General features: G+C 37.7%; 1 protein-coding gene across 3 annotated transcripts in view; it reads left to right on the top strand.

Moving 5' to 3' along the window:
• TMEM117 (transmembrane protein 117) overlaps positions 1–15,997 on the top strand; it is a 452,362-nt gene that overhangs the window by 70,677 nt on the left and 365,688 nt on the right. For all 3 annotated transcript variants that reach the window (XM_088025581.1, XM_028123175.2, XM_028123176.2), the window contains exon 2: positions 12,393–12,525. In XM_088025581.1, the coding sequence (XP_087881707.1) occupies positions 12,393–12,525 (133 nt within the window). The remainder of the gene's footprint in view (positions 1–12,392; positions 12,526–15,997) is intronic.

Genomic DNA, 15,997 nt, shown 5'->3' on the forward strand with positions numbered 1-15,997 from the left:
GATAAAAGTTTCTTTATGAGCTTTGGTAATCCCTTTCTCCCATCCCTTCACACCTTTAGGCAATTATGGTTTTATTTAATTTGCATTTTCTAGAAATTCATATAAATGGGATCACATAGTATGTACATATGTAACTTAGTAAATCTATGGTTATTAATTTCAGTTATTATTTTCAGACCTAGATATTCCAGTTGATTTTCAAAAATAGTTTCCAGTTCTTTGGTAAAATTCATAGTCTTATCTATTTTCTGGACCATATTGATTATAGTTATTTTGACTTCTATGTTTTAGAACTCCAATATATACATCATCAATGAGTCTGTTTATATTGTCTCTTTTTTTCTCTTGATTTTCACTGAGTTTTTCTTGTCTTGTTTCCTTGTGTGCCTATTTTTTTTTAACTTGAATATCAGAGATAACATGTGAAGAATTTTAAAGGTTCATGATGATCATCCCTAGGGAAAATTTAGTTTCTCCTGATAAGCAGATAGAAACTGGGCTTCAGGCTTTCTTTGGGTTGGTCTGTTTCTGGTTTTTCCTTACTTCTAGGATATAGTCCTTCATGTGTCACAATTGACACCCCGAATTTTGGTCAGAGTTCTACTTTGGTGTATCCTGAATTCGTTTTTGTTTCCTGAGCATCATGAGACTGCTAAAATCTATGCTTAGCTTTTTTTTCTTATCAGCTGTTCTGTGCTTGGTTTTGACTCTTACCTACATAGTTTAGGTGTCAGCAAATGCTCTGTGGGAAATTGTATTAGATGTTTGGGCTCACTTTTTGGGTTTCCCTTTTTCTGATTTTGATTCTTCATGTCATGGTTGCATTGGGAGCCCTGAATTTCAATTTCTGTCTCTGACCCACTCAGACTGCCTCAAACTCTAGGCCACAGTTTTCCATGTGGTCCCTGTGTTTTTCCAGGATTTTATTCTTTATCTTTGATTTTCTGTGGCTTGAACATGATATACCTAAATGTAGTTTTGTTTTGTTTTGCATTTATCCTGCTTGATGTTTCTTGGGCTTCCCAGATCTGTTATTTGATGTCGAACATTAATTTGGGGAAACTCTCAGTCATTATTTTTCAAATATTTCTCCTGTTCCTTTTTCTTTTTCTTCTCCTTCTAGTATTCCTGTTACACATATGTTATACCTTTTCTAGTTGTCCCACAGAGTCTTTGTGTATTCTCTTCTACCTTTTTTGGTCTTTTTTCTCTTTGGTTTTCACTTTTGGGGATTTCTATTGAGATATCTTTCAATTCAGAGATTCTTTCTTCAGCATGTTTAGCCTATTAATAAGCCCATCAAAGGCATTCTTAATTTCTGTTACAGTGTTTATCTCCCACATTTCTTTTGGATCTTTCTTAGGAAATCCATCTCTCTGCTTACATTTCCTAGCTGTTCTTGCATACTCTCTACTTTATCCATTAGAGCCCTTAGCCTATTAGTCATTGCTTTAAATTCCTGGTCTGATAATTCTAATATCATTGCCATGTCAGGTTCCAATGCTTGCTTTGTCTCTTCAAATGGTGTTTTTTGTTTTCCTTTTAATATGCTTTTTACTTTTTGACAACTCAACATGATATACCAGGTAAAAGGAATGCTTTAGCAATGTGGTGGTGAGGTATGGGGGGAGAAGGAATGTTCTATAGTCCTATAATTAGGTCTCAGTCTTTTAGTGAGACTCTACTTCTGGACTGTGAACTTCAAAAGTACTTCTTACTCACCTCTCTGCCACTTTAATTGGAAGACGATGACTAGAGTAGGCTGACCTTTCATCCAGGTCAGAAGGCTCTGACAGATACCTCAGCCGGTTGGGTTTGGTTTCTCCAGTGTTTACTATGGGATCCTGGTTGAGCTTCTAGAGGTAAAAATTACAAAAGCATGAGGTGTCTGCTATGGCTGTGTTTTCCTGGAGTTTTTAGCTTCTACACTGAGCCTCTAGCAATTTGTTTATTACAGTTCAAGTTTTCCTGCCCCAGCACTGATTCCCAAGGCAGTTTCACTTGTGAGTTTCTGCTCTGGTAAGCTCCTTCTGTTTGCTGTCTGTCTATCCAGCCTTGAGGGGCAGTAGTTTGCCCTGTGTCCTCACTTCTCTTACAGGTCCTAGGAGACTTGTTCATTTTAAAATCTGTTCAGCTTGGTACTTGTTGTTAGGATGAAGTAGTGATTTCCAGGCATCTTATATATGGAAGTGGAAACCTGTTATGAATTTTTAATATCTTTCTTTAGTAAGTTTAAAAATGGAATCTGAAGAGAAAATGGCAAGTTTGCAAGTACAAGAGACCAGTCTGCAAGAGTCAGAGGACTTATGGGAAACTATGAATAAAACCAAGTTCAAGATAGAAAGGAAGAGTCAAGAGACCTGGATACCTGAATGCAGATAATAGAAATACAAAAACTTTCACCTCTGGCCTGGTTTTTCTTTCCTAGCATCTATGGTTGTGGGAGGATCAGACCCGCTTGTCTTCTCTACTCCATATATGATCAGGAGCTAGTGTTCAAGCCCTGTGGACAATCACCTTGTGATTGATTACAATTGCTTCAAACCATGGATCAGCCTACAGGGGATTAGTCTTGCCAATTCAATGTTTCCTTTTTAGATGGATTAATAGAATGCCTGAAATCAAATGAAAACTTACTTTAAGATTTTATTTTTATTTATTTGACAGAGAGAGAGTGAGAAAGCACAGTAGGGGGAGCAGCAGAGGGAGAGGGAGAAGCAGGCTCCCCGCAGAGCAGGAAGCCTGATGCGGGGCTCAATCCCAAGACCTTGAGATCATGACCTGAGCCAAGGGCAGTCGCTTAACTGACTGAGCCACCCAGGCACCCCAAAAACTTATTTTAAAAGTATATTATTGCTTTTCAAAACTGATATCAATATAATGATGAAGGCATAAAATTTTATTAATAGTGATGATTACATTAATTTTTTAAAAATAGGGAGCTATATTTTCTATCTTGTTGCCCATTTTGAAATACAAAATTGTGATAATAACTACAACCTCTAACATTTCTGAACATATTTTATAAATTTTAACTTTTTTGATGGGTTTGGATCTTAAAAATGCTATTTAGGTTGATTTCACCCATACAAGTCTGGAAGATATAGAGCAAATTGATTTCATGAAAATTATAAGATATTATAATATTCAATATATATATCATATATATCATATATGTATAATTTATATGTTTAAATTAAGTGTGCTGCTAAATCTTAGGCTACAAGCTAAGATGTAATGTTAATTTAGTATTCTTTTTATTCAGTGGCTATTTTTTCCTTAACAGGAAAAGTAGAAGATAATAATAAATGAATACTTTGATTTCCTTTTGGGGTCATACTTTTTCATATTGAGCAATAATAAGCAATTTAGGTCAGTTAATCCCAAGAATAGTCTAATGAAAAAGCCATATTATTACAGTAAAATATTTCAACTCTCTCAATAAAATGGAAGGTTTATTACTGTTTTTTCTGTGGAGAATTATTTATGTCAAGATGTGTTTATTTAGTAGATATATACTTTACTAAAAGTTTGTAATATGTACACTTTTGAAGTTGACATTACACTCTAGGTCTGAAAACACCATCATTTATGCTAGGTATCCAACCAAAGTCTTATTTTTTTTTTTTAGAACCTCTTTTGAATTATACATTGTAATATGTATTTATAGTATTTTATGGGATTATATTTCAATTCTCAGTATTTGGTTTTCTGTCAAATTCAGTGACTAACAAACATTTTGTGTGTAAGCTCCTACTCCTAATGTGAAGAAAAACCATCTCTTCAATGTTTTTTAAATTTTCTTTGTACACTGAAATAACAAGACTTGATCTGAATATTAATAGAATGGTGCTCTTAGGGTACAAAATTTTATGATCTTGTACTTTATATAATGCTACATTGGTATAACTAGAACATCCTTTCTCCCTAATGATATTCTGCTGTGTTTTGTTAGATAATTTTCTTTATTAATGTCCCATCCATGGACTGTTTTATTTTAGTTATTTTTATTCTGTTGCCATTTTTCAATTAGTAAATCTTAAAAAAAAATCATATCATGTCGTGTTCGTATAAACTAGAAATTAACACAAATCACCTGTGAATACTTCGTATACTTATTTTGGTCTGATTGGAAGTGAAGTTCAATTAATATTGAAATGCTCTGATCCAATCTTATTCTCTTATTCTAGACATAAGAAATAAGATTTAGATTATTGTCAAATGTTCCCATATAAAGTGTTAAATATTAAGTTGGCCTTTAAGGAATCTTATCAGTGTGTTGCTTTAGCTTCATTTTATACATGAGAGAGGCATACAATGACAGATAAAACATAAGGAGGAACATTTCCTCTTTTTCTCTCAGTAGGTAAGGATTTCTCTTTTTAATTTAAAGTATTTTGAGTTAGCAGACTACAGTAATCTCTCACTGACTAAACAAATCCTACAACCCTAGAGTTGTACGGGATCTTAAAAATCACGTAATCCCACCCTTTAAACTATATCTGGCTAGTGGCCATTCCTTCTTATCTGCACTGAAGGGAACTTATTACTTCCTGACAGAGTACATCCTATGAACTCTTTCTGACTATGACTCTAGTATATGAAATATTTAACAGTGAAGATAACTACCTGGAAGAGATCATCTCTGACCTGCATGTTAAGGCCCACAGGAAATGCAGGAGGAGAGTGAGCAGGTGACTCTTTCAGTCTGAAGCTTGGGAGGAAAAGTTTATGCTGGAGATATTGGTTATTAAACCCATAACAGTGGATGAGATCACGTAGTGATATGAGAAAGGTGAAAACTGAGGACAGACCATGGGGAACATCATCATTTATGGGACAAGTAGAGGAGATGCCCAAAAAGGTGACTGAAAATAATCAGGAAAGTAGAAAAAAGCAAGTAGTATTTGGTATTCAAGAAGCTAGGGAAGTTACTGTCAAAAAGGACAAGCATGAACAACTGCTTTGTCAGATGCAAAAGAGATGTCCTGTAAATTAAAGGGCAGTATATTTCTACAGGATTTGGCAATGTGGGAGTCTTTAACATTTGCCAGAATGATTTCAGTAGGATGTTTGCATTGCAAGTAAGATCTCAGGGAGTGGGCATGATGCATATTACTTTTTCTCGAAATCTGGACAACAAAGGAAGAAGAATGGATGACAGTTCAAGGACATGGGGTCAAGAAAGCATTGCTTTTAGGTTGGACTTCAGAGGCTTTAGAGGCAAAGGGAAGAGAACCAGGAGAAAGAGAGAGAGAGATTCGAAATACAAAGGAGAGAAAAAGCTGATGGGCCAAGGCCCCAAGAGAGGGGAGGGTATGGTTTTAAGAAGGCACATGTGGGTCCTTTGGTGGGATGAGCACTGCATTCTCTGAGAAACAAGGGAAGGAAGTGGGGATAGGTAAGCAGATGCATGTGACTGGGCAGGAAGTTGAAGGAAATCATGTTTGGTGGCAGTGATATTTCCTGGTGGTTGAGCCAAGGTCATAGTCTGAGAGTGAAAGAGGCTTAGTAGGAGCTTTGAGGTAAAATGTGAAATGGATGCTGAGGAGAATGGGAAAGAGATTGACGAGTACAAGGAAAACTATTAATGTGCAGGACTGCAGTAGCTGCTGAAATTGGGGATCATGATTATGTAGTGGCTTATTAATCTACTCGTGTAACTTTTTTGCATAGCAGTTTACCGAAATCTGAGAAAGCAAACTGTAGTGTTGAATCAGAGTTGGGGTTTTGCAAGGCAAGCATAAGGCAGGTACGGGGTGCACAGGAAATAAGTGTGTTGAGGAAAGTTTGAGATGGAAACAAGTTTCATGCTATATAGAGCTCAAGAGGAGGGTAATAGATGGAGAGAAAATGTGGAGGAGGTGAAGGTCAAAGAACCAGATGGGTTCCATACGGCACAGGGGGTGGGTGTAATCGTCAGATCTGCAGAGATGCAGGATTTTAGCTATACGGTGGAATATCTTTTTTGTTCATTTGTACACTGTTGCTCTATATTGTATTGTGTCCCTTCATTGTTGGCAGTTGGACAACTATCTAAGACATGCTATGTACCAGTGCCATGGTGATACCAGTGGGGAAGAAGACAGCTATGGTCCTCACAGTTTATGGATGGATGTGGCACACACAAGTAGACGATAAATTATACAAAGTCTTGGGCCTTAGGTGTTCTGAGGTTGAGCTGTGTGAGCTGTGTGAGTTTGCCAACAAGATATATTCCCCCCATATTTTACTTACAGAATTTTTCTTTTGGAAAATGTGTGTCCTTTCTTGTGAGTAGGTCTTAATTTTCCTTCTAGAATCTGTCCATCATAATTTAATGCAGATATTTTACCATATATTCTGCTGAGTACTTGGGTTATAAAGACTAAGAAATAAAGATTCCATGTGGGTCGTTTTAAGCCCCCCCACCCTTTTTTTTTCCTTCTCTGGGCCTTTGATCCATTGGTCATCGTCTATCTGGTAAGGTAATGTTAGCTTCAATAATAAAAATCTCCAAAATATATAGTGGGTGCATCTCAATTGAATTTCTCACTCATATAAAGCCAAAACATGGCAGGTACCTTTGTTCTAAGCAGTGATTCAAGGACCAGGAATCTTCCGTCCCATGGTTTTGCTGTTTTCAACAATGTTTGCCATACTTGATTTACATTTGTGGATCAATGTAGTACTAGGTAATCAACTTAATCTGGCTCTAGGAGTGTAACATGTGACATAGGCTTAGCTAATCATTGCTACTGGTGATTGGTTCAGGACCCAAACAAGCTCAATGAGAGTGAGTCACGTAACTTTCTTTAGAAATAGTGGGGCAGAAGCATTATGTTTTCATCCCTGGACAAAAATGAAGGCACATTACTCAGAATTTCTACAGTCATCTTGGGACTACAAAGGGTATGTATGAACATGTTGGAGGAGCTGGGTACGATGGAAAACTATTAATGTGCAGGACTGCAGTACCTGCTGAAACCGGGGAATCATGATTATGTAGTGGCTTATTAATCTACTCGTGTAACTTTTTTGCATAGCAGTTTACCGAAATCTGAGAAAGCAAACTGTAGTGTTGAATCAGAGTTGGGGTTTTGCAAGGCAAGCGTAAGGCAGGTCTGGGGTGCACAGGAAATAAATGTGTTGAGGAAAAGAAGTTTGATAAGGAAACAAGTTTCATGAAACAAGTTTCATTTCTTCACCTTGAAGAAATCAAGCTGGGAAATGGAGATGAATCAAGCCTTGTTTGAGTGCTGGATCAAGCCTTGCTTGAAGTCATTTCATTTCTTTAGTTAAACTAAATCTATACTATTTTCTAAACATATATGTTAAGGAGAAAATTAATTATTTTTTTTTAGGGAATAAACATGTTTGTTAGAAAATATGAGAAGCCAATAAATAAAAGACTCCTTATAATTTAAGCTGGTTTTTAGTTTTTTCTTTTCCTTTCCCTTCCCCTCTCCCTCCCCACCCCACCCCTCCCCTCCCCTCCCCTTCTTCCTTCCATTTTTCCTTCCTTCCTTCCTTCCTTCCTTCCTTCCTTCCTTCCTTCCTTCCTTCCTTCCTTTCTTCCTTCCTTCCTTTTCTGTTATTGGCAACAGAGAACATTCTTACTGCAATGTGGAATGCCTGCTATTCCAACTTTGACTATAACCAGCTACTGACCTCAACAAATTAAAAATTTTTAATTTGCTGTAGATTACATGTTTGTCTTACATATGTATCCATTATGTACATGCAAATATACATTGTGTATATGGCTGGCCACATCAAATATAGGAGAGTTTGGAGCAGGAGGCTTAATGGATAGCAGTATTAATTCAGTTTGAAGTCCTCTTGAGGAAAGTGCCACCTTCGTTTGTCCTTTTATATTTCCTGGTCAGGATCTTATGTGTAAATGCCACAGTTTTTCTTCTATATTATATAAATCTTGCTCTGATTCCTGCTTACCAAGGCGAGCAGAGAGTACAATATTGGTTATTTTTCACCTTATCTTTTTTTATCACTAAAATTTAAAATAGTCCTAAGGCTACAGGGGTCCTGGAAACAAATCCCTCAGTCTATATTTACCTGTTCCCTGCTTCTTCTAATGCTGCTTGGGTGATGGTCTCCGGCCCCCTCTTTGGCGCTATGGTACTGTTTAAGATGATGTTTGTTTGCAAACTTGGGAATTTCTCAGGTAAAATCTGACACTGGTCCCCACCCATGGAGGGCAAGGAAAGACCGAAAAAAGAGTCAGGCACCTCCCACTTGGGAGGTGGTGGTTTTAATAAGCAAGAGAACATATACGAGGCTTGCCTTCAGTGGCCATAAGACAAGTAGATCTCTGCACTTGCCCACTACAATCTTAAAATTCATATAGAGGTCTCAACGGAGTTCAGTCACTTGTACCGTCTGGACAGTTGCACCAACTCATTGCTCTCTCAATACTGCATTGTTAAAAACAGCTCCCATGGTGGGAGTGGTGGGTAGAACGAGCATTCCAATAACAGGGGAAGGGGTCAGGAGCCTCCGATTGCCTAGGTCTGGCTTGAGGGTCACCTGGTCATCATGTCCTCTCGATGATTTCCTCCAACGTTGTCTGGGTCCTGCCCAGGTTGTTGTGTTCCTAATGGAGGTTGGTGACTGCCCTACTGACCTTATGCCCTAGGGGCTAACTCAGTCTCCTTACCTGACTTTCAGTGCCATGACCCTTGCTATTGGCTTTCACCACCATCCATTAAATCAAATCCAAATGATGTTCTGCCACCTTGGAGGCCTAAATCTTCGTATCCTCCATGAACCTAGAAGCCCTCGCTCTATCAAATCCCTTGCTTTAACAAATTCCCAGGAGTAGGGCTACCCCTGTCTCTTGCGTGGAAGTACAGACTCTTCTTCTTTTCCTCTGAGATTGTTTATTTCTTTGTTCAAGGCTTCCTTGTGAGAACCGCACTTGAACAAAAGGTACCCAGAACACAGGATAAAAGTCTGGTCGTGAGGTAGAAAGGAAATATTTCTTTGTGTTTTGCCGATGAGAACACAGCAGCAAAAATCCCCCAAGAAACCAAGCAGTTTCTCCAGACTTCTCCCTATTACATTTTCCTCTTTTTATTTTCCACTACATATGTGGGGATCATCATATATTTTTATTTATTTATTTATTTATTTATTTATTTATTTATTAAGAAGGAATTCTTTTTTTTTTAAAGATTTTATTTATTTATTTGACACACAGAGAAAGCGAGAGAGAGGGGGGGGAGAGAGCACAAGCAGGGGGAGCGGCAGGCAGAGGGAGAAGCAGGCTTCCTAAATGAGCAGGGAGCCCGATGTGGGGCTCGATCCCAGGACCCTGGGATCGTGACCTGAGCTGAAGGCAGCGGTTTAACCAACTGAGCCACCCAGGCGCCCCCATCATATATTTTTAAATATGCTTTTAGATCATTAATCTTGTTAAAATTTTATAACATCTTACTGGCCTTAAACCCACTGTATTTCCAGGAAAGATTTTGAGGTTTTAGGGCATTTCAGTTGACTTTAACCAGCATTTGTAACAGCCAGTCCTTGTGTCTTCCAACACCTCTATAGGCTCGTGTACCATCTTAATGCTTCCGCTTGTTCGAAGATTAATTTTCCAATTACCTTGACCTTATGAAAGGTGATGGTTCATACAGTCCAAGACAAATTTTATTAATATAAATATACACTCATATTCATAAATGTATCTATGGTTAAAATAAAAGTCACTTATGACCTTGTCAGGAATGTACCCACCTTCTCAGTGATGCCCTTTTACTCTTGTTGACCTATAGGACTGTCTTCACTCAGTTATTTACTGAAACTCCTCTAAAGGAAAGTGTGATAAAATTCTGAATTCTGTGATCTACAGAGAAGGTGGCATATAATTTATTACCCAAACCAGTACACTTAAGAAACGAAGGGGGCGTTCTGAATAATTGTGTCAGGACAACAGTTATAAGCCACTGTTGTCCCAGGCAGACCAAATGTATGGTCATACTATAGGGCAGAGACAACACATTTTTGTGTGACATCCTCAGGTGACACTGAGGTTCCTGGTCTGATTAGTTTGATGAGAAGTCACTTATGCCAGCAGCCAACTGATGGCAATCTATGCATACGTGTTTCTAGCAATAGGATGGACACCCAGTGAGTTAACCTTGAAGTAACTTATGGGGAATTTCTATAATGTGATTTGACTGAACATTGGAGCCACACCAGTGCTGTCCTTCGTATATTGCAGCACTTGTATTATGCATCACAAGTGAATTTCAGGCCATGTTAACCTGCCATTTTGTTCTAATGACTCTAATGACTGAAATTAGTGCCAGACAATGAGCTTGGCAAATGACAGCATAAATGGTACTGTCACATTTCCCTTTTTACTAACTTTGTGTTATTTCAGCCAGTGCACAGTTAATCTACTGTGTTTTATTTGCAAAGCACTCTTCAATCGCCAGCATTATGATTTGACTTTTAAAGTACATCCATTAGTAATTTTTTTGACATATGCGTATGTTAAGGAAATTCACATTTAAATTTTCAAGGAACTCTAATTGCTGGTCTTTGCTGTTCTTCAGTCTAAAGTGCTGAACTAAATAAATCTTAGTTTGAAGCTGAAAGGACTTGAAGCTAAGGAAACCTTGAACAAAGAGAGCCCATGAGCCTAAAATAAGATCACATTTTCATTAATCACCCAAATAATGATGGACTTCAAACACTTTTCTGCCTTGCTCTCAGCTGTATCTCTAGTACCTAGAACCATTGCTGACATGTCATCAGAACACATTCAATATTTTGCTCAACAAATGAATAATATTCTTTACAGTTTGCTTTATGATATTTATGGCATGAGTTTTTTACTCTCAAGCATTCTGTGCTTAATATCTACTTATCATATTCCTGACAACATATTGTGTGGAGACTTGCAGATCTCTGGTTTTCCATAACTATTGATTCAGTTAATCAGCAAGTTCTGCGAAGTTGTAATTTGCTCTGCTAGTATTGTTTACTTCAGTAGAGAGTTTTCCATGTTCTTCTTCCCTTGACTTTCAGATTTGCCCTTTGCTTCTCTTGCGCAGGCCAAGAAACCAGATGATGTAACCAAATCTCCCTTTTTTTGCTCTATTTAAAGTTTTGGCTAGTATAATGTTTCTGGTTTCCAAATGAAATCTAAAGTGCTATTTTAATAAAAGTGAGGTACAAGAAAAACTTAGTAATTAAATCTTAAAAGATTTCTTCCTATCTTCAGTAACCTACATGACAGCTACTGTCTATCCTTAGAGAGACAATTTCCAGATGGAAATATGTATATCTTTTTCATAACTTTGACATATCATGAATAAAAAGGGAATATTTTCTCTAGTGAGAAATTCTATTATAGGATTTAAGGCCTACTTTATTTTAATTGTAGTTTATATGTGTGTATCATCTCTCTTATCATTATTTAGATAACTTTCTCAGGAATGGAAATAAGCCTACTAGACAAAGTTTATCTTGGGAGAAGCCAGGGTGACCTATGTTCATTTTTTTCTTACTCCCATGGTTTGTCAGCTCTCTCAATTTTCAGGATAGTAATGCTCTCACTTCTCTTCTCTACTGAAATGTTTCTGCATTAATTCTGATATTAGTAATGTTTATTTTAGTATTCATCTATACATGTTTTCCCTCCCTGAAATATTTGCATTTTAAGATTCTTTCTTATCTTAGCATTTATCTATGTAAATGGAATTTTAGGCATAAGGGTGGAAATATCCTTTTGCTGGGAGCCACACCAAGCTCCGTAACATGTACATGCTACCCCCTCCTACCATCCCATCTGACCCCTTCAACCCACACACACTTATGCACAGGCCTGTATGCAAGTGTGGATGTTTTAGCTGAGAGTGAGGGTATGTCGTCTGGATCTTATGCCAGACACCGTATTTTTCCTTTTAAGTTTTCATGTACCTTCAACGATTGGATCTATCTTGGTTTTGTTGTCTTGTCAGTACTGGGGGTGGGCCTATGGAAGCAAAGGGAATTATGTGGAACTTACACAATGTCTCTACCATTTGCCCGAAGTAGCTTCAGTATACAGGAAACCAAAGACACATTAGTGAAATAGAAAACAGGTGTCAGCGCTCTAATTCCTCTTGTTTTCAGGGCAGCATCATGAACGTTCTCTGAACTATCCTAGAGTCTCATGTTAGTATTATTTGCTCCAGGATGATATGGGGCCCGTCTTGAACTTCATCTGTGATCATTTATTGACCAAAATCAGAAAGGACATTAGTAGAGTGGTTTGACCCATAAGGCAATTCTATGGCAAAGACCTCAGAAAATAGATAAGAGAGATTCAGTAAAAGAAAGCAAAGCTGTGTGAATTGTGAGTCATGATGGACACTGATTTCTAATAATATCTTATATTGCAGGTCAGTTGCTCCGGTTAAAAATGTTTCGAGAGGATCATGGGTCATGGATGACAATGTTCTTCAGCACAATTCTGTTTCTCTTCATATTTTCTCACATATACAACACGATTCTTCTAATGGATGGGAACATGGGGTAGGTTATCTTTCCCCTTTCTACTGTGGTGAGTGTTATGTTTGAAACTTGTGAAAATTCAGAGAATTTTTTAGTTCGTAGTAGCCTAACTCTTCACAAATGTTCTACTGTAAATAAAGATAATCTGTGCATTTTTCTTACTTAAAGCATTTAGAGTCTTTTCTCCAAGGAGCTTATAGCATTCTGCGATACTCGTGTTCTTTCTACTTGAGGACTTCTCTGCGGGGTAGTTTGAGGGCAGGTAATAATTTCAGTAAAACCACAGAGAGTATGAGAATCCGGAAATCTTACTGACTTGTTTATCTCACAGTTAGTAAAGCTGGGATAAGATGAAGGTCTCCAGATTTGCAGTTCCATTGCTCTGCAATGCCTGGTTAAATAAAAGTATTTGATACTGGTGGCTTTTTTTTTTTTTTTAAAACTCTTGATAGTTCTGACAGAGAAACCTTTGTTATAAATGGGTCATTTTAAAAGTGGGCCACCTTGTATTAAATGCAGGGTTGTGATCTTTACTTATCAAATCACTGATCAAATCACCGTGGCATGAAGAGGTGATAACAAGGAGATTATAGAGTTGTGGTTTTTTTTTGTAACTTTCTTCAATTCTTGATTTGCTCTTAGTAAGTTTTAAGAACAGAATACAAGGAGAATGGCCTAACTTATAGCACTAAAAATTAGATTCCTGACAAGAATAAACCACTTTAGGTATTGTTGTATACTGACATAGTTCCTAAGGAATGTTTCCATCTACTCTCCCCAGTAGATTGGAAAGCTAGGTGATATCGTTTTCTTCTAAATGTAGGCTAGGCAAGATTGTCAACCAGTTCTGGAGTACAATTGTTTTGATGTTATGTATAGATTTTAGCCAGCACTGTTCACTGCTAAGAGGGATAGCTCAATTAAAATTTCATTGTTTTTCCCCCACCGTTAAAGAAAATGAATAGTAAAGGGATACATTCAGGCATGTGATATTTAGATCAAATGTTCAGGCTTTAAGAAGTTACTGACAAGTTTGGGGCGCCTGGGTGGCTCAGTTGTTAAGCGTCTGCCTTCGGCTCATGTCATGATCTCAGGGTCCTGGGATCGAGCCCTAAGTTGGGCTCCCTGCTCAGCGGGAAGCCTGCCTCTCTCTCTCTCCCTCTGCCTGCCACTCTGCCTACTTGTACTCTCTATCTCTCTGTCAAATAAATAAAAAAATCTTAAAAAAAAAAAGTTACTGACAAGCTTTGTTTGTGATTATTTCTTGGGTTTCAAATAATGCCCTTTACTGGGTCTCTTTTTAAATGGTGGAGTTACAGACTCTAACTTGGGCCAGTCAGGAGGGGCCTCAGCCTTAGCACATGCCTGTATTAATGCAATGGGTAGCGGTCCTCTTGGAATTACCCAACACAACCAGAAGTCTGTCAGAGAGGTGTTGTGCAGTCAGCATTGGGGCCAGAAGGGGAAGGGACCCATAAAAAACTTTTTAAGCACTTGCTGAAAATAATACGTCAAAATAGTATATAAAATATAGCTTCTGCTTGGAAGTTGACTTCCTCTCTAATTCTTTTTTTATTCTTTTTATTTTATGGAGCTACTGAGGTCTTTGCTAACCGGAAGTTATTATTCTGAGGAAAGAAGCAGATTTAAAAGTAATAAACTAAATGCAATAATAGGTCATCCCTGGCACACTGTAGAGCACTCAATAGCTAATAATAAATCCAATCTTAGAGAGGGCTAACAGTTCTTAAGCACTCAGTACCAGTACTCAGTTAAACCTCACAATGACCCTGTGCAATAGGTGTTTTTATTATCTCCATTTTACAGATCAGGAAACTGAGGACCAGAGATGTCCTGTCACTTGTCTAAAGTTACATTATAATTCAGTCTCTACTTTAGACATTAAGCAAGGAGTTGAGCGATTAAGTAGTGAATTCTGGTAATACCTCCTGCTCTCAGGCTGGTGCAGAGTTGATTGCTGATTGATTCTGATGCTCAATCACTGTAAGTCTATTAGTCTTTCTTTGTATTTTTATCTTTCAAGCTGTGTTTGAAAATTGAAAGAAGTAGGCAGTATATGCCGGAAATAAGAATTTGTGGGTGTCTGTCTTAACTAAAATTGAAAGTGATTCTTTTTTATTTTCACACTAAATACAGTAGTCCATATTCTGACTAACTCTTGAACTCTTCACCAATATGCCTCATCCTTGTTCAGAAGGACATTTTCATGGGGTCACTTTTTAATTTTTTTTTTTAATCCAAAGCAAGGGACAAGTGGTTTAGTTTTGCTAATAAAAAATTAAATTACTATTTTAAAAGACGTATTACCAACTTTAATGACACGTGCCTTTGAACTAAGTACTTTAAGGTTGGAGTGTAAATTGGAGGAAAATCAGGTGTTAGGGAAAATTAATACAACTGTGCTTTTGGGGTTCTCTAGGAGACACCATGTTATCCGAAGCATTGCCTCGTCCTTTGTAAGGCAGGGAATGATGGAGCCAGAGGCTGTGGAAAGAATAGGCATGTGGATATCATGATTGATGAGTTTCATGACTATGGATTGCTGGTGGTAGAGGGGAATCCTGGATTATTTACAATGAATTTGATTGGCATCGAGGATTACAATGTGTCCTGGTGTGTGGCTCTTTTAGGATTTCAAAGAGGATTCCTTAGAATGATTTGCTTTTTTCCCCAATTCTAGGATTGTTTGTAAATTTAGGTTCAGCTAGAGTCCTTTGATACCTCCTTATGGAGAACAAAAACCCTAGGTTTGTCTGACTGAACCTCAAGAGTTTTAGCCAGAACTGACTTGATAAGAGTCAAGTTGGCTGCTCCTGGTGTTCTCACTGGAGTGAGAAACATGAAACCATTTTCTTCCACAGCAATGGGACTTGCCTTGGTTAAAAATGATTCTAAATGACTCCCTCCACCCCCAGGTTTTTTTTTTTTCCTCCCTGTTCAACTAGGTATCTTAAGGCCAATCTATGTAGAAATCTGTTTGGCAAAAATAAACAGAGATGTGCTTCAGAGTCCATGGTGAGGTCTTTACTGACCCGAAACTGAGCAAGTCTAGGGCTGGGAAGAGTTTTTACCCTTTGTGACATCATCTTTCTGAAGAACTTCTTAGTCATGGAATTTTCACAGCATTCATAGTGTAAAGCCCTAGTTTAGGAAAAGTTTGCCTGGCCTTCTCAAATATCTAAATTCCCCAAAGAATAATATCTATAATGTGTAAGGAATGAAATGGTAGGAAAGCAAAGCAGGCAGTTTCCGGTTATATTCGTAAAACGATTCTGAAAATAGCCACTTGATGGCAGCAGAGGGCATGTTTTCAGTGCGGATTGCCAGGACCTGCCAAAGGCTGGTTTTCTCTGAAGAGAATCTTGCTCCTTTTGAATCTCTGAAACTTGGGTTGAAATATTTGCCTTCCTAATTGTTAACGGATTTTTTTAATAAATCCACCTGGTGATCTCTATAATATGCACTTATGATG

This window comes from Eumetopias jubatus, unplaced genomic scaffold (genome assembly GCF_037043125.1).
Source record: "Eumetopias jubatus isolate StellerSeaLion01/CBP00866 unplaced genomic scaffold, mEumJub1_p1.0 scaffold_8, whole genome shotgun sequence".
Taxonomy (NCBI): Eukaryota; Metazoa; Chordata; class Mammalia; order Carnivora; family Otariidae; genus Eumetopias; species Eumetopias jubatus.